This window comes from Chenopodium album, chromosome 17 (assembly GCF_948465745.1).
Source record: "Chenopodium album chromosome 17, dcCheAlbu1.1, whole genome shotgun sequence".
Taxonomy (NCBI): Eukaryota; Viridiplantae; Streptophyta; class Magnoliopsida; order Caryophyllales; family Amaranthaceae; genus Chenopodium; species Chenopodium album.
In genome coordinates this window covers 38,644,107-38,671,077 of record NC_137850.1, presented here as the reverse complement: position 1 = coordinate 38,671,077, position 26,971 = coordinate 38,644,107, and the positions used below count along the sequence as shown (strand labels likewise).

The 26,971-nt window shown below is 31.2% G+C and overlaps 3 protein-coding genes and 1 long non-coding RNA gene across 8 annotated transcripts; 2 read left to right on the top strand and 2 right to left on the bottom strand.

The window, feature by feature from the left end:
• Window positions 1-6,222: 6,222 nt before the first annotated feature.
• Window positions 6,223-9,855, bottom strand: LOC145589650 (uncharacterized). The gene is made up of 5 exons (XR_014101775.1): window positions 9,758-9,855; window positions 9,400-9,540; window positions 8,781-8,836; window positions 6,609-6,689; window positions 6,223-6,508 (listed from the first exon to the last, which is right to left on the bottom strand). It is a non-coding gene; the product is annotated as an uncharacterized LOC145589650 (long non-coding RNA).
• LOC145589649 (protein FAR1-RELATED SEQUENCE 5-like) lies at window positions 8,376-9,720 on the top strand. Its single transcript, XM_081646315.1, has 2 exons — window positions 8,376-8,844; window positions 8,925-9,720. The coding sequence occupies exons 1-2, from the start codon at window positions 8,491-8,493 to the stop codon at window positions 9,666-9,668; spliced, it is 1,098 nt and encodes a 365-aa protein (XP_081502441.1). The 5' UTR covers window positions 8,376-8,490; the 3' UTR covers window positions 9,669-9,720.
• Window positions 9,856-10,551: 696 nt separating the features above from the next.
• Window positions 10,552-15,577, bottom strand: LOC145589647 (uncharacterized). 5 transcript variants are annotated; one of them, XM_081646311.1, is made up of 10 exons: window positions 15,375-15,577; window positions 15,215-15,274; window positions 14,146-14,443; window positions 13,086-14,046; window positions 12,199-12,782; window positions 11,932-12,106; window positions 11,677-11,808; window positions 11,446-11,583; window positions 11,140-11,331; window positions 10,552-11,037 (listed from the first exon to the last, which is right to left on the bottom strand). In XM_081646311.1, the coding sequence occupies exons 2-10, from the start codon at window positions 15,258-15,260 to the stop codon at window positions 10,735-10,737; spliced, it is 2,829 nt and encodes a 942-aa protein (XP_081502437.1). In that variant the 5' UTR covers window positions 15,261-15,274; window positions 15,375-15,577; the 3' UTR covers window positions 10,552-10,734. The 5 variants fall into 5 exon arrangements, with proteins under 5 accessions (XP_081502437.1, XP_081502439.1, XP_081502436.1 ...); XM_081646313.1 differs by having other exon boundaries at window positions 14,146-14,425; XM_081646310.1 differs by having other exon boundaries at window positions 15,215-15,577.
• A 9,468-nt stretch (window positions 15,578-25,045) lies between these two features.
• LOC145587931 (uncharacterized) lies at window positions 25,046-26,109 on the top strand. Its single transcript, XM_081644575.1, has 2 exons — window positions 25,046-25,318; window positions 25,434-26,109. Exons 1-2 carry the CDS (start codon window positions 25,253-25,255, stop codon window positions 25,746-25,748), a joined length of 381 nt encoding a protein of 126 aa, XP_081500701.1. The 5' UTR covers window positions 25,046-25,252; the 3' UTR covers window positions 25,749-26,109.
• The last annotated feature ends 862 nt before the right edge of the window (window positions 26,110-26,971 follow it).

Here is a 26,971-nt window from a genome sequence, read left to right as displayed (position 1 = left end):
CTCCCTTTCCTTTTCCTCTTTTTCCTTCACCTCCCTTTCCCTTCACTATTGTTATCCAAACATAGTGTAAATTTTATTTTATTTTATTTTTTTTAATTTTTTTAAAGTATTTGACCATTCACATATTGACACGTGTCTATTAAATCCCAAAAAAAAAAAATACCTGTTTAAGAGGTTATTGGTAACTTGGGATCAATGAAAGTGAATATCCCTAAAGTTCGGATTATTCAATAATAATCCAAAGTTGGGATTATTAAAAGCGAATAAGCAAAAGTTGGAATTATTAAAATCAATTTTTCCTACTAAGTTGGAATTATTAAAATAAGCAAAAGTTGGGATTATTAAAAATAAATATTTCCTGCTAAATATCTAAAATAATAACCACTTATTTCATAAACCCTCAAAAACTATACAATGTCAATTTTACATAAAAAGTTTCCCGCCCAATTAATTACTACATATGACGTTATCTTTTTTTTTTTCCTTTTTTTTTTAATTTTTAATTTTTATTTTTAGTTTCCTCTTTACAACGTCTGTTATTCGAAAAAGAGTGCTGTAGCTTCCTCTCCACTATAACTCCATCCTAATCCTTTCAATTTCAATTGATGGTGTAGCTTCCTTTTCCTCTACCTTTATCTTTTACAATCAAATTTTTTAGGAAGCTATAAAAGTTATTTAAATAATAAGTTTTCCCCTCATTACTCTAGCCTTTTCGTCCTTTTTAATTGATCAAATTATAGATCAATTTCCTCTGTTTGAGTATGAAGGAAGCATTGTAGTTTCTTGATGAGATGATTTGATCATGTTATCATAGTGGGACATGTTAGAAGTCAATGGAAAATTTGATAATTACCAACTACTACATTTACGTTGTAGTAATTACCACCAACAATTTAATTTATTTTTTTTATTATTTTTTTTTTTATAAATTTGACCACCAACAGTTCTATAAAATTAAACATCAAAATTTACCACCTCTTTGCCCAAATTCTCTTGCATGACGTCACTTTAGGCTCCATCCCTTACTTTTTCTCTTTTTTTCCTTGATCTCTCGATTATGCCTTCTTTATATTCACTAATTAATCTCAAATTTGGGCAATAATCTAGAATTCAAAAAAGAAAACTAAAATTAGGGTTTCAAATATAATTCTTCTTGCTTCAATTCTCAAATATAATCGAGGAAAAAGGTATACAATTTTGTTTTATGCTTTCAGAAACTTAAATTGGGGGTTTTGAAATTAAATTAGGGTTTTGAAATCGAATTGGGCATTTAATTGTAGTGAGCCATTCAGAGAAATTAACTTTAATTTCCTGAAATTTACCATATGATTAACATAATTACGGTTGTCATTTATGTTTGATCTACCAAAATCAGTACTCCGTAATAAAAAAAAAAATCCCAATTTACCTAGCTTTTTGTCCGATATGCTTGAGTTTGATAATGATAGATTTCCAAAGCTTGGTACCTCTTTAATGTTGTCTTTGATGTTCATTTTGGTCCCCTTTTGTGCTCTTTTACAATGAAATTACATATTGAATGTTAATTTTTGAAAAAATTACCCCCAAAAAAATGAAAAGGAAAAAGGAGAGAGATAAGCAATGGAAATCTAAATTGCGGAGAACAAAAATTGGTTATTAGCATTGCTATAGGGAATTAAAGAAGAAAAAAACAGAAGTTTAAGAAGGGGTTTGGGTTTTTTGCATTTGGGTTTTAAGGTGGAGGAAAAACGGTGGGGTGGGGTTTTCGGGTGGAGGGGTACGGTGGGTGGATTTTCAGGTGGAGGAATGGCGGTGGGGTCGGGATTTCAAGCGGAAGGGTGGTGAACCGGGGATTTCTCAGCAAATTTTATGGTGGTTCTTCCTTGATTTTTTTAATTTTTTTATTCATGTTTATGTTAATTTCTAGGGATTTGAAAATGGGTTCATCTTGAATTTGAGTTTTTTTGCAAGGTTAATTCTATTTACTGGCATTGTTCATGTTTTGTATTAGATGCTAAATGTTGAATTTTTAGAGGGGTTAATTTCAAGAACATTTCTTTTTTTCTGGGAATTTTGAAGCTGATATGCTTTTGTTAGAGCTGCATTTTGCCTTTTGGGATTCGAAATTGGTTTTCCAATGATAATATCTCTGAGATTTCAGGTGGAGGGGTTGAGATTTCAAGTGATACATGGCGGTGGGGTTTTCAAGTGGTGGCGGTAAGCTGCGTGGTGGTGATTGAGGTCGGATTTTGGGGGTTACGGTTGTCGGATTTTGGGGGTGGCGGTTATGGAGCTACATTTTCATGGAGGTGGAAGGGGAGAGGAAGAAGAAAGGAAAAAAAAAAAAAGGTTTTTTGAATTTAAAAGTTTTTTTAAAAAATAAATTGAATTATTTTTTTGGACAAATGAAAACATGACACATGGTAGGTGACCTGTTTAGCCTAATTAGGGCTGGCAAAAACTGACCCGACCCGAACCCGACACGAAAAAAACGGGTTAGGGTTGAGTTTTTCGACCCGAAAACTTAAATGGGTCGACACGAACCCGAACCCGAAATTAAATGGGTTAGGTTAAGGTTGAAAATCTCAACCCGAAAACGACCCACTTAACCCGAAAAAAAAATTCAGGTCAAAATCAGGTCGGGTCAACCCGAACCCGACCTGATAACCCGAACTAGTTAAAGTTAAAAAAAAAAAAAAAAAAACGTAAAAAGGCTTATAAAACCCCAGCCCAGCCCAATTCCTAAAGAGGCTTCTAATGACAAAACCCTAAAATCTGATTGTTCCCCTCATTTTTTCATCAGCCGTTTTCCTTGGCTTCACTTCTCTCAATCTCTCTTAATTTTCTCTCTCCTCAAAAACCCTAAATCCCTTCACCATTGTTGAATCAAAGTTCTTTACCATTGTTGAATTCGACTACTTCACTATCTTCTCACTCTCATGTGGTATTGTACTATTCTTTTCATGCTTTTTGTTCATAATTTATGAATTTATGCGAATTGATTTTGTTAGTATATGAATAGATCTTGCTAATTTATGAATTTATGCAAAATTTCAGGCTACTTTAAGTAATTATGTGAATTTATCTTGCTAATTTGTGTTGATTTTTGTTGTTTATTTACAAGTATACGGATAGATCTTGCTAATTTATGGATTTATGCGAATAATTCATGCTAGTTTATGTTTTATGTGAATTTTTGTGTTGATTTTTGTTGTTTATTTACAAGTTTACGACTTGATGTTGCTAGTTTATGGATTTTTGTTGTTTAAGATACATAGTATCGATTTTTTGCTAGTTTATGTATTTTTGTTGTTTATTTTGCTAATAAATTAATAATAATTTGCCAATTTGTGACTGTTGAGTGTTGGCAGGAAGTAATTATGTCCACCACTCTATGGATCCTCAATTGAAAATGCTTTGTGGATCAATCATGAAGCTTGAGATGCAGAACAAGAATGGATACGCCACATACAATCCTCTAATTAATGTAAATGTTATTTGAGAACTTAAATATTTGAACTTGTTTGGTTTGTAATTTGTTAGTACACTCTTGGTTTGTAATTGATAATTAGGTACCATAATTAGATTATGCTATTTGATTTTGGACTATCTGTTAAGTTTGATTGTTTGAAGCACAGAATGTTTGTGGTTTGAAACTTTGAAAATTTTGGCAGTTCACTTGTTTAGGTTAGTTTCAGACTTTCAGGTCATATTCAGGTTGAAATAACCTTATTTAAACCCAAAGAAAAAAAAATCAGGTCAAATAAGGTCATTTTCAGGTTGACCCGAACCCGAAAAAATCAGGTTCAGGTTGAGGTTTTCAACCCGAAATGTTAAACGGATCAGGTTCAGGTCAGGGGGTAGCTGACCCGAAATCAGCTGACCCGAACACGAACCCGACCCGACCTGATCCGATTGCCAGCCCTAAGCCTAATATAATAAAATACCCCCTTAAGCTTGAATTATTGTGGAATAATCAAAAAGTTGGATTAATAAGAAAAAGATCGCCCAAAGGTTGGATTATTAGAATCAAATTTTCCTATATTTTTTTGAAAAGCCTACTATGGACAAAATTCATTGAGTAATTTTTTAACACTGATACACGGATACTAATCTAGTTCACAATTTTAGTAATCAAATTCCAGCAAACTTAATGCACAGAATTTTAACATGAAAAAGCTAACTAACGCCCCGAGGGCGTTGAATAAGATAGTTAAAAGTGAAAATATAAAATTATAATGAACATTAATTGCACCGATCGACGCGTGATTTTTGCAAGCATTCCTAAATCATTTAGGCCTTTTTTTTCATCTTATTTTTGCTGAAATGAAATTATTTCTACTAATTTAAAATTATTTTTATTGAGCTTGTTCGTCGAAAATTGTTGTACTTAATTTTTTTTTATTAAATTTTTAATTACTACCTCCGTTTCATATTATTTGCAACAATTTGACATAAATTAGAGAGGAAAAATGTCTAATCGTTGCAAATAATATGTAACGGAGGTAGTACTTTAAAGATTCAAACTTATTTTTCACGATTTTTTTATCATATATTTTCTTTAAATTTACTAATTTTTAATTTTTTTTTTACTGATTAAAACTTATTTTACTGAAATGAAAATATTTTTGCATAATTAAACTTATATTAATTTTTTTTTATACTTATTATTAGCCCCTTCATTCCATAATAATAGACACGTTTGACTTTTTTACATAATTTGACCATCTTTTTGTGTTATTATATAAATTAAAAGGTTCAAAAGTAAGTTGTTGGTTTTAATTATTTAATGTATATTATTGGAATATCAAGTGCTTTTTTTTTTAATATATATATATATATATATATATATATATATATATATATATATATATATATATATATATATATATATATATATATATAGTGTAATTAAAGATACTGATAGTCAAAGTTGGGAATTTCAGCTCTGTAATAATAAGTTAAATTTAGAAAAAGAGAAAAAGTTTAGTGTAACAAAATAAATTTTCATTAGTGCATTTTAGAATTCACAAATAAATAAAGTAAGTAATGATTAGTAAATAAATTTAAAGTTAATAAAAACATACAACTTAAGTTTATCAAAAATACTATCATTAATTGCATGAATTGCATGATATAGGACATATTCTCTTCACTTTAATTTTGCAGAAAATAAACTATCTATTTGAACTGGAATTAGGCAATGTTCTCTTCACCGTACCTTATTTTAGCTAATCTGAATTAATTCAAAGAACTAAATGTCTTGTGATAGGTTGATGATTTGTTGTACATAATTAAGGTGTTTAGTTGATGACTTGTATTAATATGTATTTCTCAATTATAATTTTACAATAATTGATATGGATAAATTTAATTGACATTTAAATTGTTCATCAATTGATGTTTGAAGTTAAATTTTTTAGTGCGGAGTAGCAATTAACAAAAACTAGTATTTACTAAGGCTCTGTTCTCTTCACCTTAAAAAAATAATATTAAGTAAAAATAATTTCAGTTTAGTAAAAATAAGTTCAGTTCAGTAAAATTAATTTCAGTTCAGTAAAAATAAGTTCAGTTTAGTAAAATTCAGTTTAAAAATAATTTCAGTTCAGCAAAAATAATTTCAGTTCAGTAAAATTAATTTAAGTTCAGTAAAAATAATTTAAGTTCAGCAAATATAATTTTATTTTAGTAAAAATAATTTCAGTTCATCAAAAATAAGGTGAAGAGAATGGGGCCTAATTTGATATTATTGAAAATTGATTGATTCATTCATGGCATTATCTTTCGACATAATTAGATTTCTTTATCTTCGTCAAAAAATAATTAGATTTTTTTTTATCTAATTCAAATTGTGACTTAAATTTCAGACTATGAAGAAACTTTTAAAATTTGTTTTTAAACAACATGGAAAATATCACAGTACAGATAAATAAAAAAAATATGAAAAGTTAAGAGCTATAAGTCTCTATTATTTTTTATCCATGCATTTGTTATTGATTGATATGTGATAGATGGGTGACCGTTATGATGACAAACCATCTGTAAAATCCTATATCTGCCACTGTACATACAACTCCATTTGCATGTACCCGGTGTACAGTATTTTTACTGTACATCGGGTTTTTCTCACGTGCAACTTCTTTATTGTTTTTTTTTTTTTTTTTTTTTTTTTTTTAAAATAGCTTAATTTAAAATCACGGAATTTTATACCTAAATCAAAAAAACGCAGAACAATGGAGGAGAGAGAAAGTGAGAAAACGCAGAACAATGGAGGAGAGAGAAAGTGAGAAATCGCAAAAATTGCAAAAAACGATCATCAATCGAGGAGAAAAAAGGTTAGAAAACGCAAAAATTGCAGAAATCGATCATCAATAAAGGAGAAAAAAGGTGAGAAAACGCACAAATAGAAGAATTCGATCATCAATCGAGGAGAAAAAAGGTGAGAAAACTTACAAATTGCAGAAATCGATCATCAATGGAGAATTCGACTTTCGATACAACAAAATGCAGCAATCTCATTCACGAATTGCTACAAAAACAGAGGCAAGTTGAGACTGAATTTGAAATCGATTTAAATCGATCGATTATAGAAGAAGAAGAAACTTATTGTTTTGGAGATGAATTCGTACCAATATTCAACCATCCAGACAATGCAGAAGCAATTGATAATGCAGAAGACGCAATACACAATGCTGAAAATCAAGTGGTTCCTGATAAATCAATTGATTCAAATTCAGAACAAACAACCAAAACAAATGCAACTGAAGGTAATTTCTATAAATTTTTGAGATTGTATGCTAAAAAGAACCCTTTGAATACATAATTGTTACCCTTTTTATGCATAAACGTGACCCTATTTATGCCTAAATGTTACCCTCAGATTGAATGCAGAACTTTTGAGATTGCATGCAAAAAGTAACCCTTTGATTGCCTAAATGTTACCCTTTTCATGCTTAAAAGTGACCCTATTTATGCACAAATGTTACACTCAGATTGTATGCAAAAAGTAACCCTTTGAATGTCTAAATGTTACCCTTTTCATGCTTAAAAGTGACCCTATTTATGCACAAATGTTACACTCAAATTGTATGCTGAAAATTCAAGTTGTATGCAGAAAGTATCCCTTTGAATGCCTAAATGTTACCTTTTTCATGCATAAAAGTTACCCTATTTTCACACGAATGCTACCCTTTTTTATGCTGGCTGTGGTTATTATCTGATTTGTTTGTATTAAATAACAGATACAAATCCAATTGATGCTTCTGGTTTAGATCTTAGAGGATCATTTGTTGGTGTGGTAAGAGAAACTTTTGAAGAAATTTTGGAATTGTATGAAAAACATGCTGCTATACTGGGATTTTCAATAAGAAAACATACAACTAGATTCAAACAACACACAAAAATAGTAACTGAGAAAAACTATGTGTGTTCTGCTGAGGGAAAGAGACATTCAGGTCAGAAGAAAACAAAGTTAGTTGAAATGGTTGATGAAGAGGATGTAAATGTAAAAGCAAGAAAGCCAAGACAAGTAGCCATTACAAGATCAAATTGCAAGGCATGCATAAGAGCAAAAGTGAATAAAGAAGGACAGTTTGAGGTGGTGTCTCATGTTATTCAGCATAACCACGAGCTAACAAAGCCACAGTGGCATTATTTGCATCGTTCTGAAAGAAAAATGACAAAGGAAAAAACTGAAGCAATCAAAACAATGAAATCTTCAGGTTTAACTACAATGGACACTTACTATTACATGGCTACAGAGGCTGGAGGAGAACAGAATGTAGGCCATAGTGTTGTAGATCACCTGAATTTCTGCTCAAGGTTAAGAATGGAACAAATTGAGGCTGGAGATGCTCAAACTTTAGTGAACATTTTAAGTCAAGAACAATCAGAGGATCCAAACTTCTTTTTTAGAGTGAAGTTTGACAAAGAAGGAAGAATTTGCAATATCTTTTGGAGAGATTCAATGATGCTAGAAGACTATAGGATATATGGAGATGTTCTTGTCTTTGATACAACATACAGAACCAACAGATATAATCTTATATGTGCTCCATTTGTTGGCATAAATAACCACTGGCATAATTGTATGTTTGCATGTGCTTTTATTGGGGATGAAACAACAGATTCATTTGTGTGGTTATTACAAACCTTCTTCAAAGCTATGGAGGATAGAAAACCAACTTCAATATTCACTGACCAGGACCAAGCAATGGCAAATGCAATTCTGGAGGTAAAAGATTTATATTGACATCTTACAGATTTGAGATCTGACAATAAAGTTTTTCTTTTCACATAAAAGTTACCCTTTTATCTGCATAAAGTTATCCTTTTTAGTGCATAAAGTAACCCTTTTAACAGCATAAAGTGACCCCTTTATTTTCAATGCAGGTGATTCCAAATACAAGGCATAGACTTTGTATATGGCATTTGGAGCAAAATGCCATAACCAGATTTGGAGCTCTTAAAAAAGACAAAGAATTCAAATTTGCATTCAACCAGTGCTTAAAGATGTGTGTGACAGAACAAGAATTCGAAGAAAAGTGGCAGGCAATGTTGCAGAAATATGAGTTGACAGAACACTCTTGGTACAAAAGAGTGTATGAGTTGAAAGACAAATGGTGTCCTGCCCTTAGTAGAGATTTCTTTTCAGCAGGAATCTTATCGTCACAAAGGAGTGAAAGCACTAATCATGCTATAGGATTCAGAGCAAGTAAAACAACTACTTTGACAGAATTTTATACCATATTTAAGAAGACAACCAATCGTTGGAGAAGCACAGAGAAATATGATGAGTTTACCTGTAGCAAGTCAATAGCATTCACTTCATTGCCTCTCTCTGGAATGCTAAAGCATGCTGCACAGGTAAAAAGTTAACTGACAACTACATAAATTACACCTAATATATGGCAATTTAAATGAACCTACATGATTTTGATGTACAGGTTTTCACTTTATCACTCTTTAGAGATTTTGAAGAGGAGTTTGGATACTCTATGGCAACAACTGTTCAGATGTTAGGCAGTAATGAAGAATGCCTACTTTATCAAGTAACACTAGAAGACAAGCCATGGTCTGCACATCAAGTAAACTATATACATGAGAGCCAAACTGTATGGTGCACTTGCAAAAATTTTGAAGCATCTGGATGGTTATGTTATCATTGCATCAGAATTCTACATTTGCATTCAGTAACAAGAATACCAGATAAGTATGTTTCAAAAAGATGGACTAAGTTTGCAAAAACAGAGGCATGGGATAGGTTGAAGAATCAGGATCCTAAACAGCAATATATTCCATGGAGGCAAACAATGATGAGGAAATACTACAATCTAATCTTAAAAAGTCAAGAAAATGAAGACACAAGAGCATTTATGGAAGAAAGCTTCAGAAACAGTCTTAAAATGGTGGAAGACTTACTTGCTATTGCTGCTCAGAAAGAAAGTGCAGAAGCTGCTTCTAACATTCCTGATGTGGCAGACAGCACTCAAAGCAATACTGACGTTTCTTCAGCATCGAGTACAAGCACAAGTGTACCACAAATACTTGATCCTAAAACGGCTGTAACAAAAGGAAGAAGCAAGAGAGCAAAAGGAGGACTTGAAAAAAGCAAGAGAAAAAGAAAACCAGCACTGCCACCTCCAAATTCAGAATTTGGATCAAAAACACCTAACTTACGACTCTTTTAAGATCTTTTTTTGAACATTTTTTTTTTCGAAATTAATATACCTTGTATTATTAAGCTTCAGAAACAGTCTTAAAATGGTGGAAGACTTACTTGCTATTGCTGCTTAGAAAGAAAGTACAGAAGCTGCTTCTAACATTCCTGATGTGGCAGACAGCACTCAAAGCAATACTGATGTTTCTTCAGCATCGAGTACAAGCACAAGTGTACCACAAATACTTGATCCTAAAACGGCTGTAACAAAAGGAAGAAGCAAGAGAGCAAAAGGAGGACTTGAAAAAAGCAAGAGAAAAAGAAAACCAGCACTGCCACCTCCAAATTCAGAATTTGGATCAAAAACACCTAACTTACGACTCTTTTAAGATCTTTTTTTGAACATTTTTTTTTTGAAATTAATATACCTTGTATTGTTAAACTATTTTTCTTTTGTTTTTTTACTCTATGACAAGTTTAATGAAAATGTGATTGACACTTTTATTAGCAGATATTTAATTCTTGGAAACATCAACTTATGTTACCCTTTTCATGAATTAAAGTGACCCTTTTCATGCATAAACGTTATCCTTTATATCCACTAAAAGTTACGCTTTCTGGTAATAAAAGTTACCCCTTTTGTCAATAAAAGTTACCCTTTTCACGCATAAAAGTTACCCTATCTATCCAAAAAAAGTATACCTTATCCTTTCTATCCACTAAATTAACCTTCTCTTTGTTAATAGTTACCCTTTCAAGTAATAAAAGTTACCCCTTTTGTCAATAAAAGTTACCCTTTTCATGCATAAAAGTTACCCTATCTACCCAAAAAAGTATACCTTATCAAATATAAAAAGTAACCCTTTTTATGCCACAAAGTAACCCTTTTTATGCACAAAAGTGACCCCAAAAAACATACACAAGAACCTTTCAAATTACTTAATGTATGCACATACATCAGTATTCCAAAAGAACAAAAAACTAACCACTAAGTTTAATTACATCATTTAACTTGATGTATATGCACAAACATTAAGTTTTTTCATTGTTCAAAAAATGCTCCTAGACCTAATCAACCTTTGCTTCTAACAGTCATTTCACCCTTTAGAAGGAGTGTACTTGTCTGTCTTCTTTTTTGCCCTTTTTCCTTTGGGATTCTCTTCGTCTGCCTCTGCCTTTGCTTCTACTTCAGCTGCCATTATTCTTTCTTCATTATCTTTCTTCTTCTTTGCAGCAATTGCATCCTTTCTTCTCATTTCAATTTCTTGGCAATAAGCAGGATCTTTCTTCTTCTCATTGAACTTCTCTAATTCTGACAACACATCATTCCTAGATTCATTCAAATCACACAGCACCAGTGTCGTACAAATCTCACCTCGCAGAAATTTTCTCCCAATAATCTCACAACAGAAAAAAAAAAAAAAAAAAAAAAACTTATCAATATGTAATTAATAAAAGCATTAGAAAGGGAAAAAATACATACAAAATAGATGAATAATTACTGTTTTGAGTTCATTTAATTTGAACGATTCGCCAACAAAATGGAGCATGTGATACATAACAAACACCCCACAGTCCAAATTGTCAACTTTTTCTTTTCTCCATTCCAACTCAACAATTTGAAACCTATAAGAAGGTAGCTGAACACTCTTTGGATGATTTCTTTTTCCGAGAAAAACACCCATTTGATCACACTGACATAAAATATAAAAGTTTAGAATAAAATAAAACAAGAAAAAAGAAAAAAAAAATTTAAATGGAAACAATAAGTAAACAGAAACATAACAATGAAATCAACATAAACATACCAAGTGTGAAGACAATTCTTTGGTATATTCAAGAGCATCATCACGCCAGATGATATTGTCAAGATAATATACCACCTCTTTTGTATGATCAATAACAAACAAAATGTAGTGATTCTCAATAAGAACAGGAAAATATATCTGAAACAGAAAAAATTAAAACACTGATTTAGACAGTTTAACACAAAACAGAACTTTTTTAAAGTTTTGATAGTAATTTATCATGAAATATACCAGTTCAGCATCCATAATATCACATTCAGGATTCTCATAGCTCACCCAACCTTCCCATAAACCGTGCAAATCATTAACAGCTTGTGAAACTTCACCTTTGCCAATGTTTTCACAAACATGCAAGAATGCAAACTATTAAAAGTATGAGAACTTGTTTATATAAAAAGATAATAACTTTAGTGCACATAAAGGGTAACTTTAGTGCACATAAAGGGTAACTTTAGTGCATATAAAAAAAAAAATCAAATTACTTACACTTTGCCTCACACCAAAGAAGAATTTTCGAGGACCAGAATCAAAACATGCCTTCTCGTTCAAATACAGACAGTAGCAATCAATGATGCACCATCTAATTCTAAGTGGAGCTACCAGGGATACCATGTCTTCTCTTGGAATTAAAAAATTCATCCCAATAGTAACAAGATTCTCACTGCAACAATAAAAAATAAGATAAGCATTAAACAAAAAAATAAAGGAAAAAAAACATATAAAATATAATTATTATAAAAAATGACATTTAACTTCCTCATCATTGAATCATCCTTCAGTAAACAATAATCAAGAATTTCCTGATGTAACTTGGGCAATTTCTTGAAAATCCGAGCATTAGACCTCAAAAACAGAGTAAGAAAAGGAACATCCACACCTACTGGCCCACAGTCGAGTGAGCAAAAAGATTTATTGCCTCTGACGATACGTCTAGAAGCATTTGCTACAGAAGGCCCAGCATCATCCTCAGACCTATTCATCAAAACACTTTTTCCTTTACCATTGACATCATCCTCAGACCTATTCAAATTCAAATCTTCTTCAGATTCATTATCAGGATCATCATTGTTATGACATTCAGGTTCATAAAAATCACGAAACATTTCATGAATAGACTTCATCTTGTTACACTCCTCAATTAAACCATCTAAAAGCTTCAGGTAATGAGGATCAGAAAGTAACTGTTGTGTTTGAGAAAATACAACAGGATCATCAGAGGATAATGATTCAGTTCTGCGAGAAGCAATCATATCACTCAAGGTTTGAAAACCCTGTGACTGAACCAACAATAATACATCCATATTTCTTTTGACCAAAAGAAATGTTTCATGAACAGCCTGCAAACATATGAACCAATAAGAAACTATACAAATGTAAAAAATAAAAATAAAAAACAAATGAAAATTCATGATATATGCATAAAGTTACCCTTTTAAATGCATAAAGTTACCCTTTATTATGCATAAAGTTACCCTTTAAAATGCATAAAGTAACCCTTATAACTGAATATTTAGGGTAACTTTAGTGCACAAAAAGGGTAACTTTAGTGCACAAAAAGGGTAACTTTAGTGCACAAAAAGGGTAACTTTAGTGCATATAAAGAGATAATAACTAAATAAAAAAAAAAAAAGAGCACTTACATCAGTTGAAATTTCTTTAATTTCATCATCAGTCATCACACTTTCTGGAAGATCAAATGCAAGAATGCGGCCACTTCTACCACTTGTAGAAGCCCCTTGACCACAAGTTTGCTTAACAACAGGAGTTATAGGATCCCTAACTTCAGGCTGTGAAACGGGATATGTAAGGGTATCCAATGGTCCCTGCCCAAAATCACCAGCTTTAATCTCCAAATTGATCCGCTTCTTAATCTTCGCATCAGTCCAATGTTGAATCAAAGGAAGGGTACTACTTTCCTTTTCTCCTTGGAAATTTAATCGATGAAAATACATAATTTGCAAAGCTAGCAAACAACCACTTACATTTTGAGCATTTTCATCATTCTTATAATTCACAACAGCCTTCTTTAATTTTTTCAAAACATATGAACACCAATCAAATGTTTTGATTTCATCAACATTTTCCACAGCCTTCAGCAACTTCAATGAAACAGTCCTATTAGTAGTAGGAGCTAAGAAGCTAGACATAGCATGTAGCACAAAACATCTCTTGAATTCTTCACCACCATCATCCAAATCAACCATCCTAGACTCCACTTTTGACAAATGTAGAGGTTGCTTCTCAGTAAGACCATAATCATGTCTCCATGACTGAATGATACGTTTATCTACACTACCTTCTTCAGGATTCTTCTGAAGTTCAGGAACAGCAATCTCACTCATAGGCAAGCCAAAGACATCACATATATCATTTTTAGTAACTACAAACTCTTTACCAGCAGCAATAGTGAACATGCAGCTACCTCCATTAAAGTGTTCAACCAGCCAATGTAGCATTTGACGATTCAAAGTTTTCAATTTCAGATGTAATAAACCACCAAAACCTATTTCTTCAACAGCTTTTTGTTGATTAGGACTAAAATTACTCATCATTAATTCCAATGTGTGTGGTCTGCACCTTGCAATCAAGGGTCTTTTTTCCCTAAATAATAATAATATAAGTAAAACAATATCAGAATCAGAATCAGAATCATGATATATATGATTAAAAAAATACAAAACAAAAAACATTTATACTTACACAACAGTATCAGAATCAGAATCAGAAACTACTTGCAATTCAGCATCTGCTTTGGCCTTCTTAGATACAATTTTAGACTTCTTAGGAGATGCTTTAACCTTCTGAGACTCTGCTTTGGCCTTCTTAGGAACAGTTTTAGCCTTCACAGTTTTAGCCTTCACAATGTTAGACTTCCCAGTTTTAGACTCTGTTTTGTCCTTCTCAGGACCTGTCTTGTTCTTTTTAGCAGGCTCTTTACCCATTCCTTTTCCCCTTGAAGGCGATTTATAACGATATCCACCTATTGAACCACCTATATCTAATTAATACAGAGGATAACCATAAATTACAAATTCACAAATTACTCAGGGGAAAATTTAGAATATATGCATAAAAATCCTTTTTACTGCATAAAGTCACCCTTAAAATACAACAAGTAACCCTTTTAAATAAAAAAGTAACCCTTTAACAAGCATAAAGTGACCCTTTTAACTATATAAAGTGACCCTTTTAACTATATAAAGTGACCCTTTTCACTGCATAAAGTCACCCTTTAAACTACAACAAGTAACCCTTTTAAATACAAACGTGACCCTTTTGACAGAATAAAGTGACCCTTTTCACAGCATAAAGTGACCCTTTTCAAAGCATAAAATAACCTTTGTCATGCATATAAATAACAATGTATATATTACTCACACACAATGCACAATGCACATATTACTGGTACTCAAACACATATACACAAACACAATGCAGATATGCATACTATTCTCATAATCTAACTAAAACCTAACATCAAAACTTGAAGAATAATGAATAAAACTTCTGAAAACAAACATGCAAAATTTGTTTAACATGTAACAACACCACAACACATATATATCAAATTTTGAACCAATTATCACAATGAACAATAAAATAAAGCAAAATTAAACATAATAACTTCAAAATTGAAATTCAATTATCATAATATGCATAATAAATCAACAGAAAACAATAAAAAATAACATGCACTACTAATTCGACATATATAAGCGAAAATTCAATTGAAAATTCGAAAAAATGATGAAAAATTAAACAAACACACCTTCTTCAGCATCTACAGCCTTCTTTGTAATCTTCTTCTTCACCATTGCTGAAACTAACACTACAAAAAACGAAAACAAAATCAAAATCAAAAAACCTAAAAATCGAAGAACCAAAACAATTTAAACTAACAAAAATCTCAAAAAAATAAGTAAACTAACCACAATTAAGCGATAAACAACTTCACAAGTGAAAGAAAAGTGAGAAAAAGCTCGAAAAAGCTCGAAAAGCAACAATGGAGGAGAGAGAAATCGCAGTTAACTGGTTTTTAGAGAGAGAAAAACGAGGAGAGAGAAAGCGTGAATGAGTGAATGAAGGAGAAAATCAAGGAGAGAGAAAGTTCTTTTTCTTTAATTTTGGAAAGCACGTGCCTTAAAATCCGCAGGACAGTTTTTTTGTCCTTAAAATCCGCCATTCAATATCATTATTGAACACCCGCTTTTTTTAAAAATTTGTGTATATAATACATTACCATATTATGTTGATCATCCACAATAAACGTCTAAGAAAGTTGTGGCGTAGAAGTTTGATGAAAACATTCCTAAGTTAAAAAGAAAGATCATATTGGACCAATTTTTCAATTAATTATTGATCGCACATACTTATTATAGCACCTACCAAATACTTGCTATTAGGAATGCTCTTTAATCCCATGCATATTAACAGTTCATCATTGAAATATAAGTACAATATACCAAATAATAAGTTGGGAATTTAATGTTTTCTTTCAACTCAAGCCACACAATATAATTAATGTCTAAGTTATTTCCACATATATATATATATATATATATATATATATATATATATATATATATATATATATATATATATATATATATATATATATATAATGTCTAAGTTCAATGTACCGACATTTCAAAATGGGTCGAGTTAGGATAAGGTTACAACTCAGGTTGATTATTGACAATTTGACTAAGTGATGGCACATCTATTATTAAGCAACTAGTCACCTACCTCCGTTAAATGTTATGTGAAACTTTAGGATATTAAATGTGAGATATAAAATATTCTAAAGTTGCACATAACATTTAACGGATATAATATATATTTTGTTGTTGATAACTTGATAATATGGCTTGACTGGTTTTGTGTTTTATTTTATTTTATTTTATTTTATTTTAAATACAGTTTGTGAAATAAATAATAAATAAATAAAAAAAAAATACATGTACATTATTTTTTTTAAATGGTTATAATTTAATGCTACATCATACGAAGTAATATTCACTATATTATAGAAAATGTACTAAATTGATGATTAGACAAAATATACTTGATATTGCAGTATCAAATAAGCTTATATATTTAGATTATTAGAAGCACAAAACTATTGATGTCATAGTCAAGTTTCGGATTTTTTTTCCTTTTTTTTTTCTTTTTTTTTTTTAATTTTATACCTACTTGGTCCCAATATCTGGCATTGGAACTATTTAAATGAAGAGGCAAATAAATAAAATAAATAAATAAATGAAATGATGACATCATATTTAGTTTTAAAGGAAATTTTTTTAATGAGAGTTTAACACATAAGATATTTTGAAAATTAATGGCATCACATTTTGTTTTAATAATAGTTAATAAATGATTCTATTATACATGATATATACTGCTATGTATTATTAAATTATATTTATTTATAAATAATAAATAATAATAATAAAAAAAAACCTTAAGCCCTTTCTATTTTTTTCATCACAATTTCTCTTGTATTCTTCCCTCCTCTCTCATTTTGCCTATCATCATTGATTATATTCATTACTGAATTGTACTTTGAAGAATAAATTTTATAATAATAAGTAGAGCCATTCCAAATGCCTCTAAGGGCCTAAGGCTCAAATGTATGCATTTTGCAAGAAATTTGGTAATCTATTAATTTTTTTCGGTAAGGTAGGGTTTTAGAGGATTTTAGTTTCATCATTACTAGGTTAGATACCGTGCTATGCATGGTGATCTATAGTTATAAACTAAATCAGCCCTATCCGATGCACGACATAAAAAATTTCTTTGAAATAAATATATTTTATATATGTACCTCATATGAGAAAAAAAAATATAGAAACATAACCATTAATTGTAAAGTTATTTAGATCTAAATAATTTTGAAGATAGTAAAAATTTAACCAAATTATACAATATGGAGTACTCTTAAAGCGGGAGTAATTATATTTGGAAGCCAGATAGTTTCTTATAAATCCATAATATTGTAGAAAAAATAAATAGAAAATAACATAATATAATAATTGTCTTAAAAAAAATATACTCCGTATATATAATTTAATAATTTAAGGTAAAAAAATAAGAAGGTTCCAAAAAATAAGTAAAAATAAAAATAAGAATATGATGTCAGCAATTGATTTAGGCGGGAAATTTTTTTACCACAACTTGACATTTGTACAATTTAAATAGGGGATGATGTCAGTGGTTGTTACTTTAGTTATATTTATAGATTTTTATTCTTGAATTTAACTTTTTTTTTTCTTCAGTTTCCTCTTATCTTTTTGTCTTTTATGAATTTCATGGTTTATCTAAAATCATTTTCCTTTTTTTTTGTTGTAACTTTTAATTTTATTTTTTCAGTTTTATTTTTTTATTTTTTTTATTTCACTATTTCTTAAAAAACACGTTGATTCTTATTATTATTATTTTTTTTTAAAAAAAACCCTTGATCCAATATATATGATGAGCGTGTTCAAAATGGAAAAAATAAATGTATTGTGGGCAATAGGACAATTTGATCCTAGATCCTTTAATAAAATCAACAAAACAATACACAATCTTATCTTAAGGGCCTGCTCACTTTAACTTAATTTCAGTTTAGTTTAATTCAGCTCCAATCAATTAAGTTTAGTTCAGCTCCTAATTTCCTTCTATATATTCATTTCAGCTCTATTTAGTTCAGTTTAGTTCAGTTCAGCTTAGTTCAGTAAATGTGAACAAGCCCTAAGTTTAACAATGTTTAAAAAATACAAAAAAAAAAAAAAAAAGAATATGAAAAAGAAAAGAAGACGGATATTTAATAAACGGATTTTTCATCATATACCCCTGAGTTAAACGTTAATTCACCATATACCACTAAGAATTTTCAAATTCACCATATAACCTTCACTTTTATGAAAATGTCACGACATGCCCTTTCCGTTAACTCAGTTAGTCATTAACGTTAATTGTGCCACATGGCAGCTTATGATTGGTTCTTATTAATACTTCCTCCGTTTCTTTTTAGTTGACTCGTTTCTTTAGTCACGTTTTCCAACGCACAATTTCAACCATTCATATCTTTAATTTTGCAAATATATATCATGACGAATCTTAATTACAAAATCCTAAAAGACTATATTATTCATTATGTATAAATCACAAAAACGCAGTCAAAGGGGAGTATGTGAATAGTGCTAAAGTAAAAAAGTGTCAACTAAAAAAAAACGGAGGTAGTATTATTTATTTGATTAACTAACTTTAGAGAAATTATTTAAAAAAAAAACACCACCAACTTAGCCACCAGTCTAGCCCCGACCCCTCCCCCAGCTGGCCGGAGAACGCCCCCCCCCCCCCCGCCCCCGCCCCCGCCGACAAAATTCCCGACCCCATCCACTTCTCCCTCCCGAATTCCCAGCCACCACCTTGAACTCCCCTCTCTCTCCCAAATTCCCCAGCACAACCTATGAATTTCTCTCTCCCTCCCAAAATCTCTAGCCACCACCTTCGCGTGGCAACTCAAACCCTCTCCCACACGTCGTCGCAGCCCAACTTGCCAAAAACCACCACCCCGAAACACTAAAACACCAAAATCAAAACCCTAGATTTTGGTTTTAGGGTTTCGACGTACGACAGTTGGGGTGGAAATGGCATCGGGAGGGGCAAAATCGATTCGTCGACGCGGGGGAGGGGGGTTTGGGCGCCGATTGGTGGTTAGGGAAGGGTTTTTCGAGGGAGATGGGTTAATATAGAATTTTCGATGGTATATGGTGGTTTAAGCTAATACTCAGTGGTATATGGTGGAAAATCCGTTTAATTAATTATAATAGTGGCACATTGCAGTATATATATTCTGCTTTGGTGGTACATAGTAGAATCCAATGTTTAATATAGAATTTTTTATTATTAATTAAGCATCAACTACCAAGGTCTTAAGTGATTATGCACGCTAAATTTGTACTACCTTCGTTCTAGAATAAGTGAGACGTTGGACTTTTTTCACTATACATATAATATTAACTTTGACTATAGTTTTTTACTCGTAGCATAATAAAAATATACACCCTTTGTTCTTTTTTACTTGACCTGCTTTGACTTTTACACTATTTATCACCTCTCATTTGACCATCTTTTGTGAATTACATATATGTAAAACATAAAAACATATTCAAGTGGGATCTTGTTAGATTCGTCTCAATATGTACTATCATAATATATATTTTATTTCTATAATTTTTAATTGTAGGGAATTAAATTTAGGAATTTTTGACTTTTACCATCTCCAAAAATCAACTTATTTGCTTTTACCACCTACATTAAAAAAAAAATTATTTTACCACCAACAAAATTTCCAAAAATTGGATTTTACCACCAACTAACGGATTCCGTCCATGAATCCGTTAGTAGGGCCCACCATTTTGACGTTTTCTCTTCATCTTCCCCGATCTTCCATGTCAACCAACTGAGAACGGAATCAACTTACCCCGGAAGGTTCGTTGGAATTCGTGTGGGGCTAAGGTGGGGTCGGAATTTGGTGTGGGTTTGGGAGATGGTCGAAATTAGGTGATCACTAGGGTTTTAGGAGTGTAAAATTTGGTGGTGGCTAGGGTTTTAAGAGTGGTTGGAATTAGGAGGGGGCTTTTATGGATGGTCGAAATTTGGTGGCTTGGGTTTTGAGGTCGGAAATTGGAGGAAAGGAGGTCGAAATTCGGTGGTGGTGGCTGGAGCGTTGTGCGGTGCGGTGTGGTGGCAACGTTGTAGCGAATTGGTGGTGGCCGTTGCTATGGCTGCTGGCGAAGTGGTGGTGGGCTGGTAGCAATCTGGCTGTGGGCGCTGATAGCCGATCCGACAATGGTGCTAGTAGTAGGTCCGGCGTGGGCTGGTAGCTAGCCTGGCGGTGGCAGCCACTACCGGTTGATGGCTGGTTTGTTTTATTTTTTTGTTTTTTATTATTATTATTTTTTAGAAAAATTTACCCAATAATATGGTGATACGTGTACATGATAGGCCCCACTAACGGATTTATGAACAGAATCCGTTAGTTGGAGGTGATTGGTGGTAAAAGCCAACTTTTATTTTTTTTTATGTTGTGGTAAAATAAAACTTGTTTTTATGTAGGTGGTAAAAGCAAATAAGTTATTTTTTGGAGGTGGTAAAAGTCAAAATTTCCTAAAGTTATTGATAGTTAAAGTTATGTATTGACAAGCATTAAAATGTCTTTAACTCTTTATGCATGTCGTTACAAATCACGTTCATGTAATACTTCTCTTGTTTTTGTAGTTGCATAATTTATACTCCCTCCGTTTTTTTTTTTAAATACATCACTTGAGAATTTGCACTATTCATATGTTACATTTGACTTAATTTTTTCACTGCTATATAATTTATAAACAAGGTCATGTAATATATTGTTGGATTTGTTACAATGTCTACTATCATAATATAATTTTGTTATAATTTTTACCAATATCTAATTAAAGATAATAATGGTCAAAGTTGTGTCTCGATAAGTGTGAAAACTCAAGTGATGCATTTAAAAAAAAAACAAAGGATGTACTTTTCATTTATGTCAATGCATAAGTTCATCCGATACTATCTTTAATTATAAAATAAAAACTATAAAAAGTTAATTTTTAAATACGTTAATATGAACATATAAAGCAAATAAAGCTCACATAATTAGATTTTCTTAAATATAATTATTGCCATAATTTAAAAAAATAAGCATGTAAATAGTGCAAAACGAAATTAAGTAGCTACTATAAAAAATGATCGAGGAAGTATATATACAAGTAGTTAAAAGGACTTTGCTCATGCTCAACATACGTAGGTTGACATATCTTGGGATCTTTTTTCAAAATGGCCATTTTAACAAAAGTATTTACCAAAATGGCTATTTATGAAAATTAAATCCAAAACTATAGCTAGCTAAATTAATTCCAAAAGAAAAACAACCTGGTTCATGTTTTTTTTTTTTTTTTTTTTTTTTTTTTTTTTTTTTTTTTTTGGATTTTTGTATTTTTCGGTTTTAATTAAATTTTTTTTGTTATGAAATATTGTATGGATATCCATTATCCTCCTTTATCATTTCGGAATGTTCTAGAACTAGGGTTTATTGTTATCTAAGCAAACCCTAGTTATATTGTATGTGTATATATATCCCCACTCTATGGAATAATAGAGATTGATCTATTCTCCCTAATTTCTCCTCTTTCTCTTTAATTTTATAACACATTATCAGCACCACGCTCTAGCCAAACTGATCGAACGGAATACTCCAAGGTTAGTATTCTTATAGTTTCTTCCTAGTATAATCTAAGTAACTATTTCTTTGTCTCGATCTTAAATTATTCATAATTGAGAGTTTAAATTATTTGGCCATGACGAATTGTAATCTTTTCGTATATTAATTGATTAGTAAATTAATGGGTTTGATAACCTGATTGTTCATGATATAATAAATTTATTAAATTCAACCTTTTCAATCTTCTTATGATGGGAGTGGATTATTTTGTTTTAAGTGCATGATTAGGATGAAACTGATAACCTTGATCCAACACGTTTACATAGAGTTGACGTGCATTGTGATGATCTGTTTTTTTTAGTGAGTTCTTATCCTTCGTTCTCTTTTATGGTACCAAGCTTATGCGAGTAATGATGATTATGTATAATTATCTTTTAATTTCCGGTTTGAACTATGCGTTTGTTGTTTATGTGGGTGCTTGGTGTTTACCTTCATCAAATTTTCTTGTAATCCATGCGAGTATATAGTATTTCATGCTAGCTTAGCATATAGTTGAGTACTCCGTATAAAACTAATTAGATCATCTAAAATTTAATGATTATAATGATTAAAATTTATTAGCTAGATAATATTTCACGTAACGTCACTTTGTCGCGATTAATGAGTTTTGGGGTATAATATAGCCGTGTAACCATTTAATACTTTGTTTGTTGATGCGCCAATTTGATGTCGACAAATCATGACGAATTTCATGATAATTATCTTGTACGAGTACATATATGTGATTGATTAAATGACTTTTTCTATTTTTTTTTTTTTGTACATATAATTTCATGATTATAATACTTGAATATTTCAACTATATTATATTAATGCTTAATTAATAATTATCATTGATACTCGTTTATAATAAATCATTACATAAGTTTTATGATGATAATCGATATATTGTTCAAGGATTTAATGTCTTGGTATATTTTTTTTTTAAAAGCGTTAGTCGATGATGTTATAAGTAATTCAATAGATTTATACTTCAATTACCACCGATTTTGTATTGGAATGAATTAGGATCCTACTAATACTTCTTTAGTGATATTTTATGAATTGCTGCAATATCGAGTTCAATTGTTTTCTAGATTTCTAGTATTGTTAAATTGCTAATCAAATAATTTTACCTTAGCCATATGCCCATATCCTTTTAAATATTGTGTTATTTAGAGGAATAGACGAAGGTGTGTTTATCAGTATTCTATTTTTTTTCATCACATATATTTAATATTTTAAGCATAGGATTAATGAAGAAATGTCAATATTTTAAGCATAGGATTAATGAAGAAATGTCGTCTCAGATGAGCAATGCTATTTCTAATTGTCATGTATATCAAGAAATAATTTCATGAGTAAATTGGTTGATTAGCTCTGTTTAATTAGCTAGCTTATCAACTTAGTAGTATTTATCTTTTGTGAGTATTTATCTTTTGTAAGTTATCTGATTAGCTCCATTTATTTAGGGTATGTTTGGCATCATTGCTGTTTTTGGTTTTTTTGTTTTTTACCCCCAAAATAAAACAAAACAGTGTTTGGTAAAATAGCTTAAAAAAACAACTTTTCAGCTATTTTGTAAAAATTACAACGATAAACCTAAAACACCTCAAAGCAGTTTTAGAGGTTTTGTTTTTTTTTTCCCCTATCAAAGCGTCGTAGTACTCATCTCCTTCACATAGTATCTCATCTTTCTTCCTCAAACCTTAATTCTCAAGATTCAAGGAGCAAGCAATTACAGGTATAGAGCGTTCTTCTCTCTCTTTTCTTTTAATTTCTTTATAATCACAACGTTTTCCCCTGTTTTTCTTTCTCAGTTTACAAATTTATTGATGCTTTTGTTGCTTAAAAATTTCGTTGTATTCAATTTCTCTGATCAAAATTGGTGATCTTTGTTCGTTATTTTTCTTAATTTTAATCGTTCTTTGTCTAATTTGTATATAATTTACTGGGGTTAGTGTTAAGGTTTTCTTCGTTTGGTTCAATATTGTTGAAGTAAGAAGGAATGATGATGTACTTGAGTTTTTTGTTGGAATTGCTTCTGCTAATTTCCCTATTGATAATTTCGAGGAGTGTCCGCAATGTGGGTGCGTCAATCATGTTGAAAATGATCAGGTTAGGCTAATGTGGGTTTGAGGGGTTTTAATTTGAGGGGTTTTAATTTGTGGGTTTGTTTTGTTTTGGGGTTAATTTTAATGGGTTTTCTTTGCATTTTAATGTTTTGTTGGATCTTGCTGTGATTAAGCAAGAAAGATTGAAATTAACCCTTGTTGTATGTAAATTTGGATAACGAGAAATAATGATATCATAAATCTGTTTTGCTTTGATGTTGTATAGTTTTTAATGGTTGGTTGACTTTATGCTTTGTGAAATTTATTGCTTGAATGTGCATATCGATTGTTACTTTGTTAGTACTGAATTACCAACAGGTACTTGAATCAGCCGGTAAGCGTTTGTTCCTTCCCCCCACCTATGGTTTTGGGTGATCTGGGATGGATAGCATGTTAGATCATTTCTTTTTATCAAACATTTTTCTACTCTATGCTCTTAATACCTTGTGGCAAGTCTTGGCTCCCAGAAACTTACTTTATACTTGGATAGTATGTATGAATTTGAATAAGAATGTGAGCTATGTAACAACTAATAACATAAGTTTACGTGTTGTGTCAATTTGCTGTAATATGTAGTGGCAATCTTAGCCTAGTTGAATTGAGTATTATGAGTCTATCACCCTATCTTCTATCTGCATGTCTTTTTTGCTTGTTCCTTCTTTTTGGCTTAGAAATCAGAAACCTGCACTTTAGAGCATATCTGTTCTAAATCTTAAAATAAACTAGTCACTAAGTCATTTTTTTTTCTGGAATTAACACTTTGGCAGGGTATTATGTATTTGTGCTTATCAAATTAGGTTAATTGGTATTAGCAAGCTATTACTATTTTGGAGCTTTAGTAATTTGTAGACACGGAAGTTTAGTGTGTTTTGCTTAGAGTACTAGTGTGGATTGTTGTATTTTACACCCCTTTCTTATTTAGTGGAGGAGTTTCATTTGTGGTATAGTTTATTAGAGTTATATGCCAAGGTAGCTTATATAAAATCAGTTCTTTATGAAGTTTGTATATTTAACATAATGGTAATGGGAGACAAATGGATATGTTGTGCTCTTGTTTTTCTAGTTGCTGCACATTGGTTGTTTCATTGAATTAGATGATTATTATGTCTAATAGTGAATTACTTTATAGATGTCAAATTTGAAAAATGATGAGTGCGAAGATGAAGTTGTTGAGATTGAATCTAAGGGAGTAGTTGGAGTATGGAATGAAAATATTGAATCTTACCTTATAAGCTTGATAGAGGAGGAGGTAAAAAAAGGAAATAGACCAACAACCACTCTAACTAAGCAAGCTTGGAGGCTTATCAAGCAAAAACTAAAGGAGAAGACAAAAAAGGATTATAGTCAAGAGCAACTTAAGAACAAATATAATCAATTAAGACAAAGGTGGAAGGAATTTAGTAAACTAGTACAAGAAACTGGAATGGGATACAATGCTATGACTTTTCAACTTTCTGCTGAGGATGCTGTATGGAAAAAGTTGAATGAGGTAATTGTCAATAAGTTTATTTTGATTCTATTCTTTTATGGATCAAGTAGGGACATTTTTAAACTAATAAGATTTTATGTTTGTGATATTTGATGTGAATGTATGGATGTTACAGAAACATAAGTCTGCCAAAACTTTTAGAAAGAAGGGATGTAAGCATTATGATAAATTATGCACAATTTATGGGGATACAACCGCTACTGGTGCTAGTTCACATCCTTCTACTAAAAGCCCTTCTGAGAGTGAGGATGAAGATGACACAGATGGAGAAGGGGGTGACTCAAGAAAACAATGTGAAGAGGGTCCTAAAAACAAAAAAATCAAGCCTAATGTCAATCGTAAGAAACTTAGGGAAAGTGTTAATGTAGCAATGGCGGATGCCTTGGTTACAATGAGTGAAAATTCCAAGAAAAAACTTGAACTTATCTAGAGAAAATTTAATGGCAATGATGAAGGTGGGCATCAGTCCAAGGAGGATCATGATTTTCTCATGGAATGTGTAGATGCACTAAGTGCTCTTGAGGGAATTGATGGAGCTTCATTTGCAAAGGCAACTAAACTAATACATGATGATCCATTGTGGAGGAAAATGTTTCTTAGATTTCCAAATGATAGGAAAATAGATTTTGTGCTCAACCTTTAAGCATTATCTCATTAGTACAAATTATTTTTCCCTTCAATAATGCATGTGTTGAGTGTTTAAACTCAATTTAGATCTTGTCGTAAGTATGATTTTTTTTTTTTTGGATTTTGTATTTGGGTTTGATTTAATAAGAGTAATAATGGTGATCTTATTCTATATGCTTGCTTATAACATTTATATATACTGATAGTATTCTATATGGCTTGCTCATAACATTTATATGTAAAAAATGCAGACAGTTATGGATTTCGACATTGAAGAAATTTTATCGGATTCTGATGGGGAAGATTTTCAACAAATTTTGACAATTTATATTAACTTACAAAATAATGGGTTCCTTAAAAAGAAACCCCGTTTGCAAAGAATTTCAAAGTTAACAGGTCACCAATATGTCCTTGAATTGCTTAACGGTCATCCAATGACATGTTATGATATGCTTCGAATGACTCCTGAGATCTTTATTAGCTTGTGTGAAGAATTGAAAAAAAGGGAAAAGTTGAAAGATTCCAAATTTATATCAATTCAAGAACAAGTTGCAATTTTTCTTCTTATTATTTCTCATAATTCGAGGCACAGACTTATAGCGGATAGATTTCAACATTCCTTAGAATCTACTCACCGCCATTTTCGAAAGGTTTTGTATACCATTGCATCATTATCGAAGAATTGGATTGTTCCTCCGGCATTTGACGAAACACCTCCTGAAATAAAAAATAACCCAAGATACTATCCGATTTTCAAGGTAATATAATTTTTTGTCATTAATTTTTAATTTATACATACTATCTATGTATTAATTCTTAAAGTATGTAGTTTGAATTTAACGATTTATTATAGAATTGCATAGGAGCTATTGATGGAACTCATGTATCAGCACGTGTGCCACAAGATGATCAAGTTCCCTATCGTGGAAAAGAAAAAAAGCTTACGATGAATGTAATGTGTGCATGCTCATTTGACATGAAATTTACATTTGTGATGGCTGGATGGGAAGGTTCGGCAAATGATTC

Bases quoted from the DNA above. Each gene is read 5' to 3' on its own strand.
- LOC145589649 (XM_081646315.1), top strand. From the start codon at position 8,491: ATGTGTGTGACAGAACAAGAATTCGAAGAAAAGTGGCAGGCAATGTTG. The intron at 8,845-8,924 runs GTAAAAAGTTAA...TTTGATGTACAG, and splicing joins TGCTAAAGCATGCTGCACAG to GTTTTCACTTTATCACTCTT.
- LOC145589647 (XM_081646310.1), bottom strand. From the start codon at position 15,260: ATGGTGAAGAAGAAGATTACAAAGAAGGCTGTAGATGCTGAAGAAG. The intron at 11,332-11,445 runs GTATGTTTATGT...ATTTTATGTCAG, and splicing joins AAGAATTGTCTTCACACTTG to TGTGATCAAATGGGTGTTTT. The intron at 11,038-11,139 runs GTAATTATTCAT...TTCTGTTGTGAG, and splicing joins AATTAAATGAACTCAAAACA to ATTATTGGGAGAAAATTTCT.
- LOC145587931 (XM_081644575.1), top strand. From the start codon at position 25,253: ATGGGATACAATGCTATGACTTTTCAACTTTCTGCTGAGGATGCTGTA. The intron at 25,319-25,433 runs GTAATTGTCAAT...TGGATGTTACAG, and splicing joins TATGGAAAAAGTTGAATGAG to AAACATAAGTCTGCCAAAAC.